Consider the following 21,836-nt stretch of genomic DNA (forward strand, 5'->3'; position numbering starts at 1 on the left):
AAGCCCCGCTGAATAAAATGCATCTTACTGGGGTTGCAGCCGTACAGCAGAACCCTATGCCTACTTCTAGAAAATGAACCCCCGTGGTGTTCGTGGGGTTGCGGAGTTGGCCGTAACTCGGGTGGCTTTCGAAGAGGGCTGGACCCATCGAGGGCGGAGAGGGAGGCAGCCGTGCTCGGATCCCCTGGGGGCTCAGCTGGGGGGCTGGAGCAGAAGGGCCGCCCCCAGCTTCGCCCTTGTCGCTGGGGCCCGACGGGGATCTCTGGCGAGGGGCGAAAGGGGAGCGAGCAGGATGAGGCCTCGGCAGGAAGGGCAGCAGGCGAGCTCAGGACAAGAGCGAAAGGCCCCAATGATCGGCGCGGGGGGGAGGCCGAGCGGGGACGGAGAGAGGAAGGCGGCGAGGGGGCTGCCCCCCAGGCGCCCCCCTTGCAGAGGCTGCTCTCCGCGGGCGGGGCGGCCCTCAGCTCCCTCGCCGGCCCGCTCCTCCCGCCCCCAGGCCGACCCCGCCCTTGCGGCCAGCGAGCGGCGGAGGAGCAGCGGCCGAGACTGAGGAGACTGAGGAGGCCGCGGAAGCGGAAAGGCGCGCGCGCGGGGGGGGGGTGTCCGTCCCTCTCTCAGCGCCTCACCCTGCACTCGCCCCCCCCCAAGAGCCCGAGAAGAAGAAGAGGCGCGCGCGTTGGGCCCGCGAGGCGAAGGAAGGGCCGCCCCGGCAGGAGGCGAGGGGCCTCGGGACGGGCGAGGGGGGTCCGCGCTGCCCCCTCCGACCACCTCAGAGCCAGGGAAGCGGAGGCAAGTAAGAGGTGCACCGGAAGCGGCGCCCTGGCCTTCTGGGAGGCGCCCTTCTGCCCCCTTCCTTGTTCCCCTGACAAATGGCTGCCTAATTTCCCCAGCCGGGATGTGGGAGCCCCAGGCTGAAGCTGCAGCTCTGCCTTAGAATTCCTGCTCAGATTTACAGAGCGTCCTGTGCACAAGATGATGCTCTGGGTAGGGCGGACCTGCATTCCTATTCCCTGGCTACTCTACTACTACTACTATATAATAGTAGGAGCAGTATTTGTATAGTACTACTACTACTACTACTACTCGGGACGCGGGTGGCGCGTCTGAGCCTAGCACAGAGCCTAGGACTTGCCAATTGGAAGGTCGGTGGTTCGAATCCCCACAATGACGGGGTGAGCTCCCGTTGCTCGGTCCCAGCTCCTGCCCACCTAGCAGTTCAAAAGCATGTCAAAAGTGCAAGTACTGCTCTGGCAGGAAGGTAAACGGCATTTCCATGCGCTGCTCTGGTTTGCCAGAAGCGGCTTAGTCCTGCTGGCCACATGACCCGGAAGCTGTATGCCGGCCCCCTCGGCCAGTAAAGCGAGATGAGCGCCGCAACCCCAGAGTCGGTCACAACTGGACCTAATGGTCAGGGGTCCCTTTACCACTACTACTACTAAGCACTTGTGACCTGCCAACTTGGCCAGTTTGGGCCAGAGCCAGACGCTTTGCTAAAAGACTTACAGGATATTGGAGACTAGAATTTGTGTCCGTACCAGTGGTCAGCTGTCTTCTTATAATTAAACTTAGAAGAGACTGTCTTACGGTTTGCAGAAGCAACTACCATGCTGGAAGTAGTTAGTGAAATTACTGACTGGGAAACTTGGGTATTCCCTGAAATTATAGGATCATTCAGAACTGTAGGGAGCAGTATTGCTCAGCCTTTGAACGGTGTTTAAATCTTAAACGTTTTGCTCAACAGCATGAGATATGTAAATTGTTTCTTATTTGCTAACCATGCCTGTCAGAGCAGTTTCCTACGAGCTTATGTATGTCATGTTCCCAGCTCCTGCCAACCTAGCAGTTCAAAAGCACACCAGTGCAAGTAGATAAATAGGTACTGCTGCGACAGGAAGGTAAATGGCATTTCCGTGCGCTTTGGTTTCCGTCACGGTGTCCCGTTGCACCAGAAGCAGTTTAGTCCTGCTGGCCACGTGACCCGGAAAGCTGCCTGTGGACAAACGGGGGCTCCCTCGGATTGAAGCGAGATGAGCGCCACACCCCATTGTCGCCTTTGACTGGACTTAACCACCCAGGGGTCCTTTACTTTTTTTACCTTTTAATGTTAAGACAACCTGTTGGCTCATGCTCAGAACAGGATATGATACCAGAAACATGGAAAACTAATCATTTTTTCCTTAACAATAATTTATTTTGATTAAAGTGGCTACACTTTCACTGAACCACCATCTTTTCTCAGGCTGTGTTTTGGCAACATGCCACATTTATGTAATGGAAATATTAGTAACCTATCTCATGGGGTTGCTATAGTGGTCAATGATATTCAGCATTATAGTATGAGTTATAGGCTTGAATTCAGTGGCAAGGAAAGCACTACTGCACACATGACGGCCCTGGTGCGGGGCTTCTGTGGACGGCATTTGTTAGGTGGATCCTGCCCACTGTGTTGTTCAGACACTTAGTTAAACTGATATAAGTGAAGCAGTGGAAAGCAATACTAGTCTCTTTCTTTCTTTCTTTCTTTCTTTCTTTCTTTCTTTCTTTTTTTCATTCCAGAAAGATTAGAACCCTGAGATGAAACCTCACCAAACAATTCCTTTTTTTAGAACACTGCGTGTTCAGTGTTACTGCTCTCTCCAGCAGCGTCATCTTCCTTTACTTGTTAAGAGAGCTACTTGTTGGACAAAACTGAATACTTTTCAGCACAGCTGGGATTTGTGGAATACAGTTGCCCCTATTGTAGCATTTAATAACTGGCCAAGGAGATATCACCAGACCTCAGGAACATTCTGGAACCTTGAAGCACTGCAAACGTATTTACAGACTTTAAGCCAAGAATACCAAAGAATGGAGAAATTGCTCAGTGATAGCTCAGTAAAAGAACACAGAAGAAGAGCTCTGAGCAAGAGACATGCTGAACTGTTCCCGCTTGCTGTGACATTTAAAGAAATTCAAGAGGCAGAAAAAGAACTTCAAGATTTGGAGATACTTTGTTCAAGTAAGTTATGCAGCTGTTTTGCTTAGCTCACCTCCCCCTACCATCTTCAAGACCTTTTGCTTAAATTTCATCTAATAGAGCAATTGTACCCTGACATCCACCAACTCTCTGTAGCTTTCTCCTCACCTGTTGGCTTTACAAGCCATTCCAAGTCTCTCCCACTTTCTTCTCAAATTCATGGGTTCATTAAAAGCAGTGTGCTTGGGCCAGCAGCTATTTGCAGGATTCACTGAGGAAGTACTGTAGGAAGTACTTCTTTGAGTGTGTTTACAGAGATCTCTCAGTAAGGATCCCCTAGAGCAGGCATGTCCAACACATCGATTGCGCTCGACCAGTCAATCGCTGGATTGAGAGAGAGAAGCCCAGCGTGCTCTGACTGGCTCCTCAGAGAGAGAAAGGGCTGGTTTAGGGAGAGAGAGAGAAGCAGGGAAGAAGAATCACGGAGCAAGGAAGGAAGCAACTCGGAAGGGAAAGAGTTACCGACTGGCTCATCAGATCTGTGTAAACTAATAAAAAATATAGTTTGACTTTTCTCACTTGTTTAGTTACTTGTCCATCTAGTAACTTTTTGGATCTGTCATGATGATATCCAAACATAACTATGGTACAGTGGTACCTCGGTTTTCAAACAGCTTAGTTCCCGAACAACTTGGAACCCGAATGCTGCAAACCCAGAAGTAGGTTGTAGAGCAGTGGTGGTGGCTGGAGGTTTGTTCATCTCCTTCCTGCTGCCACTACCTGCCCTGCTCATTGAGACCAAAAAGTCTGGATGCTACCCTAAAGTTCGAAGAGCCACATGAAGATACGTAGTTTGCCCAGAAAAGCTGCTGTCCCTTTCCCCAGCAAACAGTGATAAAATATTTGACTAGGGCAATAATATTGTCTGCTTTCACCACCCTCTTTTATGGGGAAGGAAAGAGCCTATTGTTTTCATTTAGTTCCTCCTCTCTCCTGTTGACCTACACACCCCTTCAATTTCATTTTCAGCAGAAGCCAAAACCCCTGCTTTCTTACGATTCTGATATTACCGTATTTTTCACTCCATAGGGCGCACCTAATTTTCAGAGGGGGAAATCAAGGAAAAATATATGATCCCCCCCCCCTTAGCTCTGGGAGCAGCGGACAGGCTGCAGGCAGCCTGTGCGCTTCCCCCAGATCTTCTTCCTGCTTTTGCGGGAGGTGGGGGAATTCCCCCACCTCCCGCAAAAGCCCACAGTTTGGGGAAAAGGGGACAGAAGCGTGCAGCCTGTGCACTTCTCCCAGACCTTCTCCCTGCTTTTCCCGCAGAAGCTGTGCGCTCTTTAAAGGGGCTGTGCGGCTTCTCCTGGCTTTTCTGGGAGGTGGGGGGATTCCCTCACCTCTCGCAAAAGCCTGCAGAAGCCGCACACTCTTTAAAGGGTGTGTGGCTCCTGTGGGCTTTTCTACGAGGTGGGAGAAGGGACTGATGCAGCCAGTCAGTCCCTTCTCCCTCCTGGGGAAAAGCCCACAAGAGCGCACGGAGCTTGTGTGCAGCTCTTGGGGGCTTTTCCCGCCTGCCTCCCCCCCTGCATTCGCTGCATAGGACGCACACACATTTTCCCTTGCTTTTTAGGAGGGAAAAAGTGTGTCCTATAGAGTGAAAAATATGGTACATAATTCCATTTCAAGGTTTTCCCCATGTCCTTCATGGCACACTGCCTCAAATGTCTTTAGATGAGCATGGATGCAAATTTGCCATCTAAGTCCAGGCTGGACCTTGATGGAAGAATGTAGCACATGTCTACAGGAACTATGTCAAGATGGTTCGCAGAACAACAAAGGACAAAAGTGAAATAAAATTAAATGAGGCAGATGCACCCAAACTGTTTGTTTTAACAAGATTACTGAATGTTTACTTCTTCAACCACTTATCCCTAGAGCTAAACAGCCCAGAAGAGAAACCACTACTAGAACTTGCTCTAGAGGAAAAGGAGATTATTGACCAGAAGATCAGTGCTCTGTGTCGAAAGGTGAGCAGGGGACCATGGATAGATTTCCTGATCCAGCAATCAGTTTGAATGGTGATACGTATGGAGAATAGTGTGCACTAGACTCTTGTGTATGAAAAACAAGGTTGTATCTTCCCATTTATCTCTCAATGTGGCCAGCAGCCTGGAGTTTTTCTCTAGGGAAAAACGGTGCTGAAACTGTCCCCGCCCCCCGCAAGCCCTTCCATAGCAGGCTGCTGCTGCTGCTGTGCTCACAAGGATCAATTTCCAATTGTGCAGGTGCTGGGCTTAACTATGGGAGGGAGAGGTGGGGAGGGGGAGGGGCAGCGCTGGGCTGGAGCTGGAGCCATCCAGCCTCTGAGGGGGGCAGAAAAAGAAGGGGAGCCAGGTTCTCTGTAGGATACAGAGCGGTGTTGGCCTCTCACACTGGATACTCTTCAGAATCAGAAGCAAAAACTATTTAAATCTGCTGTGTAGTACTGTGGTAGCCTGTGTTCTGAATATTTTCACAAAGCTTCCTAGTTTGTGAGAAACTATACCTACACATAAACTTCTGATTCACATTATGATACTGTGAATGAAAAAGTTGGTTATGTGTTCCTGTACATAAAACATGAGCGTGAACTTGCTCCTGAATATCACCCCCCCACTTTGCTTTCTGACTATTATCAGCATTGATAATATTTTCCACGTTGTACTTGTGAATTAAAAACCTATTTTATTTTTCAGATTTTCCAGATCTTGATACCAAGAGAAAAATATGATGACAGTGGTGTATTGTTAGAAGTAACATCTGGCAGGACAACTGGAGGTCAGCAAAGTCGCCACATAAAAACCACCCTCCTCCTAGTTATGGGGCTTTCCATTTTTGTCAGTTGTTTTGTGTTAGATATTAGATATTGATTTAACGAAGCTAAATTATTAGTGTTAGTAGTGGTGATCCACAGTCAGAGGCAGTGCTTCAGAATACCTGTTGCTGGAAATGACAGGAGGGGAGAGAGCTGCTCTTGGGCTCCAGTCCTGCTTGCAGCTTTCCCACAAGTTGGCCCCTGTGAGACCAGGATGCTGGGCTAGGTGGCCCTCAGCCTGCTCATCTCCTTATGGTGACAGCATTCTGCACAGCACTGCTCATATTGACATTTCAGTAGCATTCAGAGAAAACTCTTGCATTTCAGGTGACATTTGTCAGCAATTTACCAAAGAGGTATTTGACATGTACCGGAATTACGCTGATTACAAATGCTGGACCTTTGAGACTGTGAACTACACTCCAGCGGATTACGGTATGGCTGTAGCCTGTTATACTAGTCGCATAGATAACTTAAAAGATTGCCTTCACCCCTTTCCCCAACCTGTAATGTGTATTTAAAGGTGGGCTACACCATGCTGCTGCTCGTATTTTGGGAGACGACGTCTACAGGCATTTGAAATATGAAGGAGGGACTCACAGAGTGCAGCGAATCCCTGAAACAGGATTATCTTCCAGAATGCAGCGGATCCATACTGGCACCATGTCCGTGATTGTCCTCCCTCAGCCAGATGAGGTATTCATTTCAGTCGGTGTCTCTTGCTGTGTAACTCCATAAATGCTAGTTTCTAAGTAGAATGTTTGTTAACTTAACCACAACACCACCTTGCGTGATGTTCCGGGGAAAATAGCCGTGCCCATAACTGCCTCATGAGATGGGCCTGTTGTGCATGTGTCTGTCTTTTTAGTAGGTTTCTGGTGCTACTTCAGCTCTGCACAGGGAAGAAAAGCTGAGCTCCGGGCAAGCTGCGCAATCCCACCAAGAACTTCCTGACAGTGAGAGCTGTTCGACAGTGGAATTTGCTGCCAAGGAGTGTGGTGGTGTCTCCTTCTTTGGAGGAGGCTTGACAACCATATGTCAGGAGTGCTCTGATGGTGTTCCCTGCTTGGCAGGGGGTTGGACTCGATGGCCCTTGTGGTCTATTCCAACTCTATGATTCTATTCTATTCTATTCTATTCTATTCTGTTCTCCAGTCTCCATGGGCCAGGCTAGCTTGCTTTACTCCCATTTCTGTTAGGCACAAGGGATAACCAGAGGGGTGTGGGGTACTGCAGCTCCCATTGTCCCTGGCCATTGGCCACACTGGTTGAACTGGAGTTAGGAGCGAGCAGTGAGGTGACCAAGTTTGCTGATGATACAAAATTGTTCAGGGCAGTTAATTCAAAAAGAGATTGAAAAGATCTCCCAAAGGCCCACCTGTCAATCAAGTGGCATCCCGAAGCCAGGACTTCAAAGCACCATGCAGGCAGGACCATGCGGTTAAAAATGGTTCTTATCTCCATTTTAGCCGTGCATTTGGGAATCCAGCCCAACTGAACAAGTTCAGTTCCTGCAGGAAATTCCCCTTAGCTGATGTGGGAGGAGGTCTGTGCTGCCTAGGGCTGAGCACTGTGGGGCTGCTTCAAAGAGCAGCACAGAGTGCGCTACGACTCCTATCTCCAGGTGCTACTTTGAAAGCACTCTCAGCCAAGGCTAGCATCCCCTTTCCCAAACATTAGGGAGGGTGACCCAGAAGTCAAAGCTTTGCCATGGACCTCCATGCTTGTGGGGTGGAGGAGAGGTGCTGCTTGCTTTGACAGTGTGTCCTGTCCCCAGAAAGGAACAGGGATGTGCGGCTAAGCTGAGTTCTGCAACTGCTCTGTGTGGCTTCTCCCAACTTCCCATTTTGGAGGCTGATAGGGTCGGGGGGCGGCTGCATTAAAGAGCAGCACTGGTGAGTGGGGGGCAGTCTCCTATCTTCTCCAGCAAAGGAAAATGGTGCACTCAAGCCTTGCTCCATTGAAGGAACAAAATTGGCCAATCCCTTTAAGCTCCTTAAAGGGTGGGTGGGCATGGCTTCCTCCAGACTGCCTGGCAGGCAAAATGGAGAGGTCTGGCCAGCCAGGTTTAACTCGCAAGCCACAGCTTCCCCTCCCTGATGAAGAAGATACTTTTCCTCAACCAAACATAACCATACCAAACAAAAACAAAAAAGGGATTTTTAAAAAAATGCATGCAGCCCCAACATGGCTTCTTTGGCAGTTCTTCTGATTCTCTGAATAGGGTGAAGGGGGAAAAACACACACACAAACACCTTTGGGGGATGGACGCAGGCTTTCCCCATAAAATTCCGTGTAAGATAGTAAAATGTTCTCTCTCTCTCTCTCTCTCTCTCTCTCTCTCAAGGTGACAGTTAAAATAGATCCAAGAGATTTGCGTATAGATACATTTCGAGCCAAAGGGGCAGGAGGACAGCATGTCAATACAACAGACAGTGCTGTTAGAATTGTACACATTCCCACAGGTAACCCTTGTATAGTTTGTTTTATCTTTGCTCCCCTTTTCACAGAAACATGCACATCAAATATATAGGAACCAGTATTCAATTTGTGATACGCAGGCTGTCTTCTGTGGCTATGCTAAAAAAGAGAACTGATGCAGATTCCTGGGGGACAGTGCTCCTTAGAGGAGTGGATGGGGCAACTAGCCAGATGGGCAGGGTACAAATAAAATCATCATCACCACCATCTATTTATAATCTATTTGTATTCTCTGCTTTCTGTTCTTTAACTAGTTACAGATCCATAAGAGGGCCTGTTCCTTTATCCTGTGACTGCCAAGTTTTTTTGCTGAGGGAGGGACTGTATCAAAAGCTTTTTTGAAAATCTCCTTATTATACAATGTCTGAAGGATCATCCCTATCCTTGTTGCCGCTGCCCAAGCCTCTCTTGCCCAGGTGCAGTTGGGGGGGGTGCACTTTAAGGCGGTGCACCACCAGCCCCCTTGCATGATGTCACATACGACATCTGGTGTGTTGTGGTTTGGGGGGAACAACCTCATAGCCAAAGTGGAACCCCTCCAGGGCCCAGAACAAGCTGCCAGCTGGAGATTCTTCAACACTATTTCCCTCCTTTCCTCAGACTCTCTTCCTGAGAAAATTGACCAAGGCATAAGGATCTGTCTAGATGTATTGTTTGTTATAATGTAAATATATAGTAAATTACAAGAAAGGAGATTCTGACTCAACATCAGGAAGAACTTTCTGACAGTAAGAGCTGTTTGACACCTCGGGAGGTGGTGGACTCTCCTTCCTCGGAGGTTTTTAAGTGGAGGTCAGATGGCCATCTGTCATGGATGCTTTAGCTGGGATTGCTGCATTGCAGGGGGGGGGACTAGAAGGGATTGGGCCCCGCCCAACTCTACAATTCTGTCATTCTTTGATTCTGTTTTTCTGGAAATAATTTTTCATGGATAATATTTTTTGTGATTATGCCAGAAAAATAGTTTTAAAATACATAAAATAAGAAGTTTATAGATGGGAACTTAAACTTCATAGCGTCTGTGTACATTTTTGTTTCTTGGAGCACAGGATTTTCCATTTTACCAAATGGGAGGAGTAGCCCTGCCTGGTCAGCTTAGCATGAATAATTTGCAAGACATGGTCACTTATTTCCAAAACTTATGCAGGCAGGGATTATCTGATGAAAGCTTTTTAAAAATTCTGAAGGGTTAACCACTGAGTGCCAAGAAGAGCGATCTCAGCAAGTGAATAGAGAAACTGCTCTGCGGACCTTGAGAGACAAGCTGTACCAGCAGACCGTAGAGAGAGAGCTGAGGCAGAGCCAGAGCGCCAGGAAACTGCAGGTGAGAAGATGGGCCACTGCTTCCCTTAGGTGCTCCCTGCGTGGAAAGGGGGGGGGGGGAGCTCTGCAATTGGCCTCACTCCGTAAGCAGGGGGTTTGTAGGCAGGAGGTTTTGGATTCAGCCTCTGACATCACCACAAAGCAGGTCTGGAGCTCGTCAGTGTTTAGTAATGGGTGACAATCACATTTAAATAAAAATCCAGGATACCTGAATTGATTTCTGTGGGACAGCATTCACTTCACCAGGAAAGGTTGGCATGCAATATGTGAGCAAACCAGTAATCTAGGCAATGGGTGCCCCCCCCCCCCCGGCAGCCTTCTTTTTTGGGGTCTAATTAGCTGGATTTCTCTCCCTGAGTTTCAGTCATTGCTATGAAGGCAGGACCAAATTAGTTTCTCACAAAACACATGAGATACCTGCATATTTTGCCTTATAGCTTTGGTTCTACAAGCGCTAGAAAGTTTTATTTAAAATAATGAAAACCAAGGATTGGGGGAGGGTGGCTGCCTCTTGCTGCAGATGCCCAAGGATCAAGGCCTTTGAGCGACTTTGAATGCATTTTGCACTTGTGTAATTGCAATAATTACAAGTCATCTCATAAGGCAGTTATTATAATAAATTATCTATTATAAAGCACCTAGATTGAAAACAGTAAAGCTACAATGCAAAAGTAAATTAGATTTTAAGACCTGCATTCTGAATTGTCACTTTGCATACAAAATAAGTACTATATTTTAATAGGCTTTATAGGTTATTTTATGGCTTTTATTGTAATGTATTGTTCTTTTTCTGATTTTATGTTGTGCTTGGAGTCTCCTTTTGTAGCAAGTGACTAATAAATTGACTTAAACATAATAAATTCTCAAGTGTTGAAAAATGTGTAGACATTGACCAATAATAATAAATGCTGAGCTACTGAGACTATAGCAAAAATGTTTTAATTATTACATTTTTTAAATTGTGAAACAAAACAAAATGTTATTTTGCAGTTGGGGACAAGAGCCCAGTCAGAGAGAATTCGCACATATAACTTCCACCAAGACCGAGTCACTGACCACAGGGTTACCTATGAAATCCGTGACATCAAGGTATTTGTCTCTTAAAGGGTTCTCCTATGTTGGCCTGGAGCCTCCATCTTCTCCAGTAATGCAAGACCCTGCAGCAGTGCATGGAAACCCTGTTGCCCAATACTCTTTTCACTGGGACTTTTGCATGTTGCACCATTCAGCTTCAGCTCTTCCCCTTTACAGTGGCACTCAGAAGAGGCTGTGCAACAGTCCGTTGCGGGGGGGGGGGGGGCACTTCTGTTCGTGGCTCCAGCCATTGCATTCCTTCATGGGGAGGTGGTGAATGCCCCTTCCTTGGAGGTTTTTAATCCCCCCCCCAAATAATATTTATTATTTTCAGTAGATAAACATAGTAAAAAAAGAAAAGATTAACAATAATAAAAACAAACAAAAAATAGGAGAAAAAGAGAAAAGAGAAAAAGATACATACAACATATTACCACTTAATTAATTAAAATTAAGTACCATCCATCTTCATAAACATAGTATTTGACTTCCTCGAATCTCTTCCATCTGAATTTCTTAGTAATTATATGTAGCAGTTTCCAATATCAGAATTTCAGAAAACCATATCACAGTCCTAATCATATTACATAGCTTTCCTTATCATACATTTTCTTATTTATAAATTTAATTCCATTTTAATCCTAGGCCTAATTGTTTCTTTCAAGTGGTTACATATCTTTAATATTACAATACTTATTCAAATAGTCTTTAAATTTCTTCCAGTCTTCTTGGTGTTCCTCTTCTTTCTGGTCATGGATTCTCCCGGTGAGGTCAGCCAGCTCCATAAACTCCATCATCTTCATCTGCCATTCTTGTACCGTTGGTATTTCTTGTGTTTTCCATTTTTTGGCTAATAAAATCTGTGCAGCAGTTGTGGCATACAAAAATAATTTTACATCTTTTTTGGGCAGTTCAGAACCTGTTATTCCAAGGAGAAAGGCTTCTGGTTTCTTCATAAATGTATATTTCATCATTTTTAAAAATTCATTATAATTTTTTTCCCAGAAGTCTTTTACCTTGGAGCAAGTCCACCACATATGATAGAAAGTACCTTCCTTTTCTTTACATTTCCAGCATAAATTATCACAATTGTGGTAGATCTTCACCAGTTTAACAGGGGTTAAGTACCATCTATACATCATTTTCATAATATTTTCCTTTAACATTGTACATGCAGTAAACTTAACCCCTTTCTTCCAAAATCTCTCCCAGTCCTCCATCATTATATTATGTCCCACATCTTGTGCCCAATCAATCATAACCGATTTTACTTGCTCATCTTTTGTATTCTACTCCAATAACAAACTATACATTTTAGACAAATTTTTAACATTAGTCTCTAACAACTCCGTTTCCAGTTTGGTTTTTTCAAATGCAAAACCTTTTTTCTTATCAATCTTAAATAATTCATTAATTTGGTCATATTGAAGCCAATTTACTTTGTCTTTGATTTGTTCAAATGATTTTAACTTAAATCCCTCCCCGTCTTCAACCAATAAATCTGAGTATCTCAACCATTTATTTTCCATATTAAGCTTTTTTTGTGCCTGCACTTCCATTGGTGAAATCCATTTGGGTGTTTTTCTTACCAAAAGATCCTGATATCTAGACCAAACATTAAAAAGTGCTTTCCTAATTATATGATTCTTAAAGCCATTATGGGCCTTTATTTTGTCATACCAAAGATATGCATGCCAGCCAAACCTATTATCCAATCCTTCTAGGTCCAAAATGTCCTCATTTTCTAAATTGATCCAATCTTTAATCCAGCAGAAGGCCGCAGCCTCAAAATAGGGAAAAGCCTCCTCTATCTTTCGAATCTGTAAGTAATTTATACTTAATTCTCGGTTTTTCCCTTGCCAGATAAATTTGGACAGGGCCTTCTGCCATTCTTTAAAGCATTTGACATTATCAATAATAGGTAAAGTTTGAAATAGAAGCAGCATTTTCGGCAATACATTCATCTTAACCACCGATATTCGTCCCATAAGTGAAAATTTTAAGTATGACCAAATCTCTAAATCTCTTTTTATTTCATTCCATACTTTCTCATAATTATCTTTATACAAATTCAAATTCTTAGCTGTTAAATTCACACCCAGGTATTTCTTCATAAATGCTAGGCCTGTTTTTTCTATAAGGGTTTTTCTTTCATCTAAGTTTTTATCAATTACTTTGGTTTTGTTCTTGTTTAATTTAAAACCAGCCAGCTGCCCATACTCCTGTACCATCTCCAGTGCTTTTACTGCACTGGTCTCTGGATCCTGTAAAGTTAGAACCAAATCATCAGCAAAGGCTTTTAGTTTATATTGTTTTGAACCCACTACAATGCCCTTGACTTTCTCTTCTTTTCTCAAACTGTTCAGCAAGACCTCCAGGACCACAATAAATAATAGAGGGGAAAGTGGGCACCCTTGCCTGATTCCTTTCTCAATTTTAATTTCTTCCGATACCATTCCTTGGAGGTTTTTAAGCAGAGCTGGGATGGCCCCCTGTCAGGGGGCTGGACTAGAGGACCCTGGGACCCCTTCAAACTCTACTCTTCTATGATTCTGCAATTCCATGCCTGCTGAGCATGCTTTGTCTTCAGGGGCCTGTGGCTTTGGCTTTTCTTCATTTGGGGATCTTTGGAGTATGTGTCTTATGCCTAAAATCTTTTTGTTTATTCTATTGATGTATGTGGACAGCGGTCTCTTCTGTCCCTGGGTACATTTTAAAACAGCTTTAAAATAGTGAGCCAGGAAATGAACTATACAGACAATGAGATGCTTATTTCTATCTTATTATATCTGTGTTCTTCTTCCTTCCTCCTCTTCCACTTGCTCCATCCCATTCTCCCTCACACTCAGTTGCCAGCTTTTTCTCTTCTCTTTCAGCCAGTGTCCCATGCCACCAAGTCCTTACAGAGCGGTTTTTGTGGTTTCCTCTCAGGGATTTTTTCACAAGAATTTTTCAGAATCTGCAGATTTCAGGTTCTCATAAATCTGTTGGTAACTTCTCTCATGTATGTTAGTGGTGCCATTTTTGGCTACAGCTTTGCAGGCAAAGGAGAACTTGAATCTGACATAGAAGGGGTGTTATAATTAATGTGGCCGAAAGCAACTTCACAAGTAGACCATGAACATTATACATGTCCATATGCTGCTTACTGACGTAATCCAAACTCATGTTGATCCTTTCAGTCCACAGTAACGTGTTTTATTTCCCTCCATCTTTTAATAGGAATTCTTAAGTGGGAAGAAGCTCCTGGATGAACTCATCATCAAACTCTTAGAGGCTGCAGAGATGGAATCTCTGATGGAACATTTGGAAAACAATTTAAAATCTCTGCAAGCAGACTCCTGACTTGAAAAGTGTAATGGATGCAAATGCTTTTAATTGGCTTGCAAAATTTAACAAACCTCACAGAAGTATGAGTGCTGTTCTGCATTTTAATATTTCATTATCACTGTCGCTGACTTTATGGCTGTGACCTAAACAAATGGCATATAAAAGCATGTAGAACTTCATGCAGAGACAAAGGTTTGTCTGGTGCTTTATTTCAGGCTCCATAGTTGCTCTGACAAATCATACAAATAAAAATTTTAAAGGGATGGGTGCAGCTTGACTAATCAGACTGGCAAACACACACACTTACCCATGGAAGACGCAACTCAGTTTTCACGCTGTTGAGACACAGCTTCCAGGGAAGAGCTAGCGTGTTAGCCCATATAATCTGCAACATGTAGTGTGCAGAAAATGGGAAATCAGTCAAGTAGGCATCATACTGATGACTTCCAGGAAACATGGTGGACTGAAGAGAGCTCTCCTGGAGACTCCTGCACCACCTGAGAAAACCCAGGCCCTCCATGTGCAGGATAGCGCAGAGCAGCAGCCGCTTGGAATGAAAAAGAGGGAGAGAAAACCACACCGTCCCCAGGCAAGCAGCAGGGAGATCACCACGCAAGGGAACCTCTCCGGGTCCCGGCACAAGCTTCTTCTCCAGCTTCCCTGTGGAGGCAGGTAGACTCTCCCTGACATGCCCCCCCCCCAGCACAAGACACAGCAACCCGACCCCGCTCATGAAGAAATTACATCCCAGAGAGAGAGGACTTTAAGAAACTATGTGACTGAGAGTCCGCTGGTGGCACTGCAGCTGCAAGCAATCAACAGCAGCCAAGCATTCCCTCTGATATCTTGCTTTGCAAACAAAACTAAGGCTCCCATCCACGTGACGCTGACGGAAAAGCACCGCTCATATACCTCATAAGGAATGAAAGTTTACTGCCCCCCTTCTCTTTCTCTGTTATCTTCCCACTTCTCTTTCCCACTCAGCCCCACATTGCTTACAACAAATAGGTCTCTAATGGACCCATATGAAGGACTCTGTGACTTGAAAACAGAGACACTAAATGTACTTTTGTAAGTCATGGAAAATCTTTTAATGAAAACATTTTTTAAAAAAGGTCTGCATCATACCACACGTGTCTGTGTGACAAGAGTCTTTTAAACAAGTCAAATCCAGGTGATCAAAAACTCATTTCCAAAGTAGTTAACATCTATTCCATCTTGTAACTTTTAGGCCTTTTCTGGTTTATTTATATTGTCTTAAGATTCAGAATCACAAAATGATTATGATTATTTTACATTTCAAAAGTGGGAAAAAGTGATAGTCTCACAAATACACTATCAACAATAGTATATAATTAGGAGAACTAATCTCAGTCATGAAGCAGCATGAAATCATTACAGATATTCTAGATTCATACGTTAAAGTCAAAAGGAAAGTAAATACAGTAACTGATTTATTTTTTTAAGATTTTCTAAGCTGCTTAAAACCTAATCTGTACTAAATTCTTTATTTTGTGAAAGCCTAGAGATGTTGTGCTGTTGACTTCAGCAGGAGTCACAGTTCAGCCTAGCTCTGCCGTCGTGGAGCTGAACACTCCTAGGTGTATTTGCGACTAAGCTCGTTAATTTTCATAAACCCTTCTTTGTTGTTAATAGTCTTGTACACAGTAACGAGAAAGGGAAAAGCAGACGGTAACTCCACCCGCCTGCTCAGTTTCTGGTGTCCCCAGTGAAGACACCGAAGCTTGTCTGCCAGGTCTTTCCTTCCTGACCTTTCTAGAGCATCCTGAAGCAGTTTGGTCTTGTTAAGTTTGTGCCATGATTGTTCGTACCTGCGTGTGAAGGGGGGAGAGGAGGGTGCATAGTGGTTACCAAAGGCTCCAAAGCCATTTGGATAGTCTTCAAAAGTGCTGAACCCAAGTAGCAATTGCTCTGGCATTTCATCTGTACTTTGACATAACATTTCCTAAGGCTAATGGCAGATAGACTGGTGCACAAGTGCATTTCTTGTATGGTCAGCTCTGGCCAGAGGCATACGTGCATTAGCTGCATCTTGATAGGACTACTGTAATGCTCTCCTTGTGGGTCTGTCCTTGAAAACTACTTTGGTTGGTACAAAATGCAGCTGCTAAGATCTTGACGTTGGGATGAAAGGCGTTGGGACTTTCATTAGTTGCCAGTTCATTTCCAGGTTCAAGTCATGGCACTGCAATTACTGAAGGACCAGCCCTTGCGGTGGCGTGGCAAGACACCAACCGGGCATTGGCCTCAGCTAATTAAAAAGACTTGACCGAGTCCTTGAGGCAAAACTGGATGAGTAACTCAAGGTGGAATCAACATCATCTCATTGCCTTGGGCTGATCTTAGACCAGTGCTTGTTCTAAGCAGCAGGGTTTGATCATTTTTAAAGAGAGAGTACTTGCAAAAGAGAATAATTGACTGTGGAATATTTTGTGTGTATCACATTAATTACAATCCATGCTTGCCTCTTCCTCTACCCAGGTGGCAGAGAGGCTACATCGGTGACCAGCATTTATTTAACGCAGTCAGATGGCAGCATACATGTTGCTGTTGTGAATTCTATCTTTTTAGCCATTATCTCTGAGGAGCCATTGTTTCTGTGAAGGAAATGCAAAAATCATGCTCGAGCCTAAAATAAAGGATATGTACCCTCTGCTCTGACCTACTTACCAATGCTCCAGCATTTTCTGGGCTTGAGCTGTCTTTTTTGTGGTAGCTGCACGAAAGTGGTTTATCTCCACACGACTGAATCCCAGCTCAGAGGCTACCATGGTCCATTCAAAACCCAGTTGCTTGCCCAGTTCTTGCACTGATTTGAGGTTAATGACAGCATCCTATTGAATTTATATTTGTGTTATTAATTCAGAGGGCGTTCTTTTCTGGACATATTGAGGGACCTGTTAAACCAGTTTTGTACAGTGCAATCTACATAGATTTTGCTACAGAAACAAATGACTATATTATTAATCATCACCATCTTAGAGCGATTACACCAGATTCTACTTATATTGCTACTTTCCTTCTTTCTCGCCTATACTGTATACCAGGCATAGGCAAACTCGGCCCTCCAGATGTTTTGGGACTACAACTCTCATCATGCCTAGCTAACAGGACCAGTGGTCAGGGATGATGGGAATTGTAGTCTCAAAACATCTGGAAGGCCAAGTTTGCCTATGCCTGGTGTATACTGTAATTACTTTCTCTTTTACATGGGTTCCCCCCCCCCCAGGATATTGTTCTGCGTAGGTACAAGGAAACTAGGTATGCAAATAAATTAGTTTTTGATGGCACAACACCATAGCCATATTTCACTCAACACCAAATGGTAATTGGAAACGGCTGCCTTAGTTTCCATTTCTTTAATGCAGAAAAAGTCTTGCTGCCAGCAGCCATATCACATTAACCCCCAAGGTTGCAAAAGGGTTGCAATTAGGCAACTGTGTTTCAAAACGTGAAGAAAGCATGCAAATTTGTGTCCTTACTCGTGATGCAGGTCAAGTGGTATGTTCACAGAAAAAATAGGCATGCCTTTAACAAAAAAGAGGACTGTTGAGCAACACACATTTAAGATGTCCTGTGGCATCTTAAATTATTACTTATGTATTACCAAAACTTACCATCAAATGAGCAGTTTAATTCTTTTGGTTCCTAGACAAATACACTTGTGGGGCCTCTTGTTTCAGTGGGTACAGGTGGGTATATCTGCTCATAGCTGGGCAATCATTTGACCATTCTTTGAATATTTGTTTGACCTCTCACTGTACCATCAGTGTTTAGGTTTGAAGCTGGTGGGAAATGCCAATCAAGGGAATCTTTGTATGCCTAATAGAAAGTGACTGGTATGTTGCCTTCCTGACAGCACAAGGAAAGCAGGGCTGCAGCTTCCCTTTTGGTTGTACTTGAAGCAAGTTGCTTGTGTGAGGGGAAAAAGGCACCAGAAACACAGATAATAGCATTATCTTTTTCTCATCTGTTATCATTCAACATTCTGTCCGTGTTAAGACTTTCGTTGACTCATTCACAAAATATAAGACAGGATTGCATGACAAACCAGGTTACGAAGTCCCACCTCACACTTTGAAATCTGATTTTTAAAGACAAGCCTCCTATGATTGCTGGAAAAGATGTACAAGTGAACAACCATGTGATCAGGAACTGTGCATGCAAAGTATTGAACTCACTTTCTGAAGCTAGAAGTGCTTGTGTATGATTCAGAATAAGCAGTCTGAAGAAGAAAAGTCAAAAGTTCAGCTTACCTCCTGGGCTTTATTTGGCATTCTGTTTCACACTTGTTAACTCCTTTATTTTTAGTAAATCTGTTGGGATGGTAGAAAATGTTTCCCCCCACTAAATAATAGTAGTACTTCTTTCAATAATTATTTTGCACTATTTTCATTATCATTTGAGTAATTAATCTTGTGACCCAAGCCTGTATAATTTATTCTATAATTTAGTCTACTGATAATTTGATAATATTTCTATGAAAAATATAATTGGATCAACTCTTTAGTGATTGGTGGAGCATTTATTCACTCTTTACAATTGGAGTCAGTATGAGGGAACAGATTATAATTTTTGTTTTGGCTGTTGGTACTTTAATTCAGATTCCCAGCTACTCTTGGCAGCCCAAAGCATGTTTTCCCTGAACTCAGCCTCATTATTTGCAAGCTGCTAGTTAGTGTGCAAAGGATTACAACCTGGGAACCTAAGTAAAAATATATCCAGTATATATTACCTGACAGAATTGCTGTGAGAATTATAACACTATAAATATTGTATTTTTTTTGTCTGAGTATATGCAAGGCAGCATACAAAGTTAAAAAGATATAACAACAGAATATGCTAAAACACGTTTTTAAATAACAGTAGCAAACAGACCCCATAATAAATTATTGTTAACAATTATTCATAATCTCCCAATAGCCATTAAAACTCTACTTGCTTATGAAAGTACATTTCAGAGTCAACAAAGCTGCTTTCTGACATACCTTGTTTCTGTGTTTTATTCAATAATTGCTCTTCTTCCTATTATACAACTTCTTGTTAAATACATATATTTTAAAATACTATTTTCTGTGCTATTTTGAGCAGTTGGTATGCTAAAATATTACTTAAAATATTACGTTTCTGAGGTACCTTTGCAAAAGAAGTATCTAATAAAAACTGATTTAAGTTAAGAGAACTCTTTGAATATACTCTTGCATGTTGCTAGGCAGCGACTGCAACATGCACTCCTGTTAAAATAGTTAATTTTTAAAATGCTTAACTGAGAACTGTTTGTTACTGTTTGTACATCCAAAGAAGTTATTTCCTCAAAACTCTTCTTGAATAGCCTTTTTTGCTCCACCACAGAATAATTTGAGTCGTGCAGCTCCAAAGAACACATCGTTTTATTAGAGACTGAGGGTCACCATTGCTTTCCCCATTTAAAACACAGCTGCCGCCGGTGGCCATTACAGCTGTTGGGGTGGGAAGTGGGAAGCCCAAGGGTTCAGTTGGAGCCAGAGTCAAAGGCAGGCAGAGCCAAGCAAGGTGAGTTTTCTCCCCATTCTCCCTGGGGAAGTTCTACAAGGGCAACAGGAGAAGGAAGCTCTCAGGCAAACAAAAGGATGACTTGGTATGGGGGAAAGGGGTGAGGGGTGGGTGCTGAGCTAGAAGGGCAAAGCCAGAGAGGGGAAACCCACAGCTGCATCAGACCCAAGGTGACTTGTTCCGGAAGCTCTGCTAACGCCATCTTGGTAGCCAAGATAACCCCACAATTCATTGGTAGAGGTTGTAGCAATGAGCTCATGCGTGTTTAAGTTCACTTGCTTTAAAAAAATAAAAATCTTTTTATTAATTTTCAATCACCAAACAGAAAAAAAACAAATAAACAAAACAAAGAAAAAAGAAAACAACGACCAAAACAGAAAAACATAAACAGACCAAAAAACAGACATTACTTAACAACAAATAATAGTTGACTTCCCTCCATCTCGGTTTTGGATTATGTACAATAATAATTCCATTCTGCAGTTTTCATTTTATAACATCTACGCATCGCAAGGATTATGTTAAACCTACTGTGATTTTTAGATCTCTAGAATCACACAGGATCACACTTCAAAACGACCTTGACAGATTAGAGAACTGGGCCAAAACAAACAAGATTAACTTTAACAAGGAGAAATGTAAAGTATTGCACTTGGGCAAAAAAAATGAGAGGCACAAATAAAAGATGGGGGACACCTGGCTTGAGAGCAGTACATGTGAAAAGGATCTAGGAGTCTTGGTTGACCACAAACTTGACATGAGCCAACAGTGTGACGCGGCAGCTAAATAAGCCAATGCAATTCTGGGCTGCATCAATAGGAGTATAGCATCTAGATCAAGGGAAGTAATAGTGCCACTGTATTCTGCTCTGGTCAGACCTCACCTGGAGTATTGTGTCCAGTTCTGGGCACCACAGTTCAAGAAGGAGACTGACAAACTGGAACGTGTCCAGAGGAGGGCAACCAAAATGGTCAAAGGCCTGGAAACGATGCCTTATGAGGAATGGCTAAGGGAGCTGGGCATGTTTAGCCTGGAGAAGAGGAGGTTAAGGGGTGATATGATAGCCATGTTCAAATATATAAAAGGATGTCATATAGAGGAGGGAGAAAGGTTGTTTTCTGCTGCTCCAGAGAAGCGGACATGGAGCAATGGATCCAAACTACAAGAAAGAAGATTCCACCTAAACATTAGGAAGAACTTCCTGACAGTAAGAGCTGTTCGACAGTGGAATTTGCTGCCAAGGAGTGTGGTGGAGTCTCCTTCTTTGGAGGTCTTTAAGCAGAGGCTTGACAACCTTCTATCCCTGCTGTCTCCATGCACTTTAATAAGAACTGCCAGGATACATTATCGAATGCTTTTTCTGCATCTATGAAAATTAATACCGCAGGGATTTAATTCTTCTTTTCCAGATATTTGATAATGTTTATTATGTGCCTTACATTATCTTTTAATTGTCTATTAGGAAGAAATCCAGCTTGATCTGTATGTATTGAATTTTTTAGGTATTTATTGAGTCTGTTCGCCATTATTTCAGCAAATATTTTGCAATCATTGTTAAGAAGCGATATCAGTCTGTAGTTTTTTATATTCAATTTGTCTGAGTCTGCTTTAGGTATCAACGTGATGTGTGCTTCTTTCCAGGAATCCGGTATCTTTCCTCCTTGTAGTATATTTTTCATTACATCACATAGCACCGGGGCTAGGTATTCCTCCAGAACTTTATAGTATTTGGCCGATAATCCATCTGGGGCCGGTGCTTTCCCTTGTTTCATTCTCTTTATTGCCTCCTGGACTTCATCTATTTTTATGGACTTGTTCACTTGGGTTTTCTCTTCCTCCGTTATGAATGTTATTCTGTTGTTTTCTAAATATTTTCCTATTTCTATTATATCTTCTTCTCTTTTGTATAATTTTTCTTTTCTTTTTTTAAAGATATTTATTCAAAATTTTTGACATTTAACACCCAACACATATAAACCCTTCCCCAACAATACCATAAACAAACAAAAAAGAAAAAACATAATACAGCATACAAAAAAAGGAGAAAAAAAAGAATACAACATTAAAATCAGATTCTTAATATTCAAACTTTCTTCACTTTTTTGGACTTCCTCACGCCTTTCGTTCCTGTTTCCAAATTTATAAAATTCTGAACAGCAAATTATCACCTTGTTTCAATTACTTATTTGCATTTTTTTCACTATTATGTCTCTAAATCTAGGTTTATTTACCAAAGGTTTGAGTATTCAATTTAGGCATAAT

General features: G+C 43.1%; 2 protein-coding genes across 7 annotated transcripts; one reads left to right on the top strand and one right to left on the bottom strand.

The window, feature by feature from the left end:
* Nucleotides 1-649: 649 nt before the first annotated feature.
* MTRF1 (mitochondrial translation release factor 1) lies at nucleotides 650-14,212 on the top strand. 6 transcript variants are annotated; one of them, XM_028738429.2, is made up of 10 exons: nucleotides 650-789; nucleotides 2,561-2,998; nucleotides 4,895-4,986; nucleotides 5,695-5,776; nucleotides 6,141-6,248; nucleotides 6,337-6,509; nucleotides 8,161-8,278; nucleotides 9,482-9,618; nucleotides 10,608-10,706; nucleotides 13,914-14,212. In XM_028738429.2, the coding sequence occupies exons 2-10, from the start codon at nucleotides 2,575-2,577 to the stop codon at nucleotides 14,034-14,036; spliced, it is 1,356 nt and encodes a 451-aa protein (XP_028594262.2). In that variant the 5' UTR covers nucleotides 650-789; nucleotides 2,561-2,574; the 3' UTR covers nucleotides 14,037-14,212. The 6 variants fall into 6 exon arrangements, with proteins under 6 accessions (XP_028594262.2, XP_077789716.1, XP_077789718.1 ...); XM_077933590.1 differs by having other exon boundaries at nucleotides 653-793; XM_028738428.2 differs by having other exon boundaries at nucleotides 655-793; nucleotides 2,557-2,998.
* Nucleotides 10,538-20,365, bottom strand: LOC144328769 (uncharacterized). The gene is made up of 4 exons (XM_077933594.1): nucleotides 19,031-20,365; nucleotides 18,299-18,358; nucleotides 16,713-16,876; nucleotides 10,538-15,853 (listed from the first exon to the last, which is right to left on the bottom strand). The coding sequence occupies exons 2-4, from the start codon at nucleotides 18,317-18,319 to the stop codon at nucleotides 15,619-15,621; spliced, it is 420 nt and encodes a 139-aa protein (XP_077789720.1). The 5' UTR covers nucleotides 18,320-18,358; nucleotides 19,031-20,365; the 3' UTR covers nucleotides 10,538-15,618.
* Nucleotides 20,366-21,836: the final 1,471 nt, after the last annotated feature.

This window comes from Podarcis muralis, chromosome 8 (genome assembly GCF_964188315.1).
Source record: "Podarcis muralis chromosome 8, rPodMur119.hap1.1, whole genome shotgun sequence".
Taxonomy (NCBI): domain Eukaryota; kingdom Metazoa; phylum Chordata; class Lepidosauria; order Squamata; family Lacertidae; genus Podarcis; species Podarcis muralis.

What these genes read in the sequence shown, in the direction of transcription:
- MTRF1 (XM_028738429.2), top strand. Translation starts at nt 2,575, where the DNA reads ATGAAACCTCACCAAACAATTCCTTTTTTTAGAACACTGCGTGTTCAG. An exon ending in TTTGGAGATACTTTGTTCAA is followed by an intron (nt 2,999 to 4,894) that starts GTAAGTTATGCA and finishes ACTTATCCCTAG; the next exon opens with AGCTAAACAGCCCAGAAGAG. An exon ending in ATGAAATCCGTGACATCAAG is followed by an intron (nt 10,707 to 13,913) that starts GTATTTGTCTCT and finishes ATCTTTTAATAG; the next exon opens with GAATTCTTAAGTGGGAAGAA.
- LOC144328769 (XM_077933594.1), bottom strand. Translation starts at nt 18,319, where the DNA reads ATGCCAAATAAAGCCCAGGAG. An exon ending in TGCCAAATAAAGCCCAGGAG is followed by an intron (nt 16,877 to 18,298) that starts GTAAGCTGAACT and finishes TAAATTCAATAG; the next exon opens with GATGCTGTCATTAACCTCAA. An exon ending in CAGAAAATGCTGGAGCATTG is followed by an intron (nt 15,854 to 16,712) that starts GTAAGTAGGTCA and finishes CTTCACACGCAG; the next exon opens with GTACGAACAATCATGGCACA.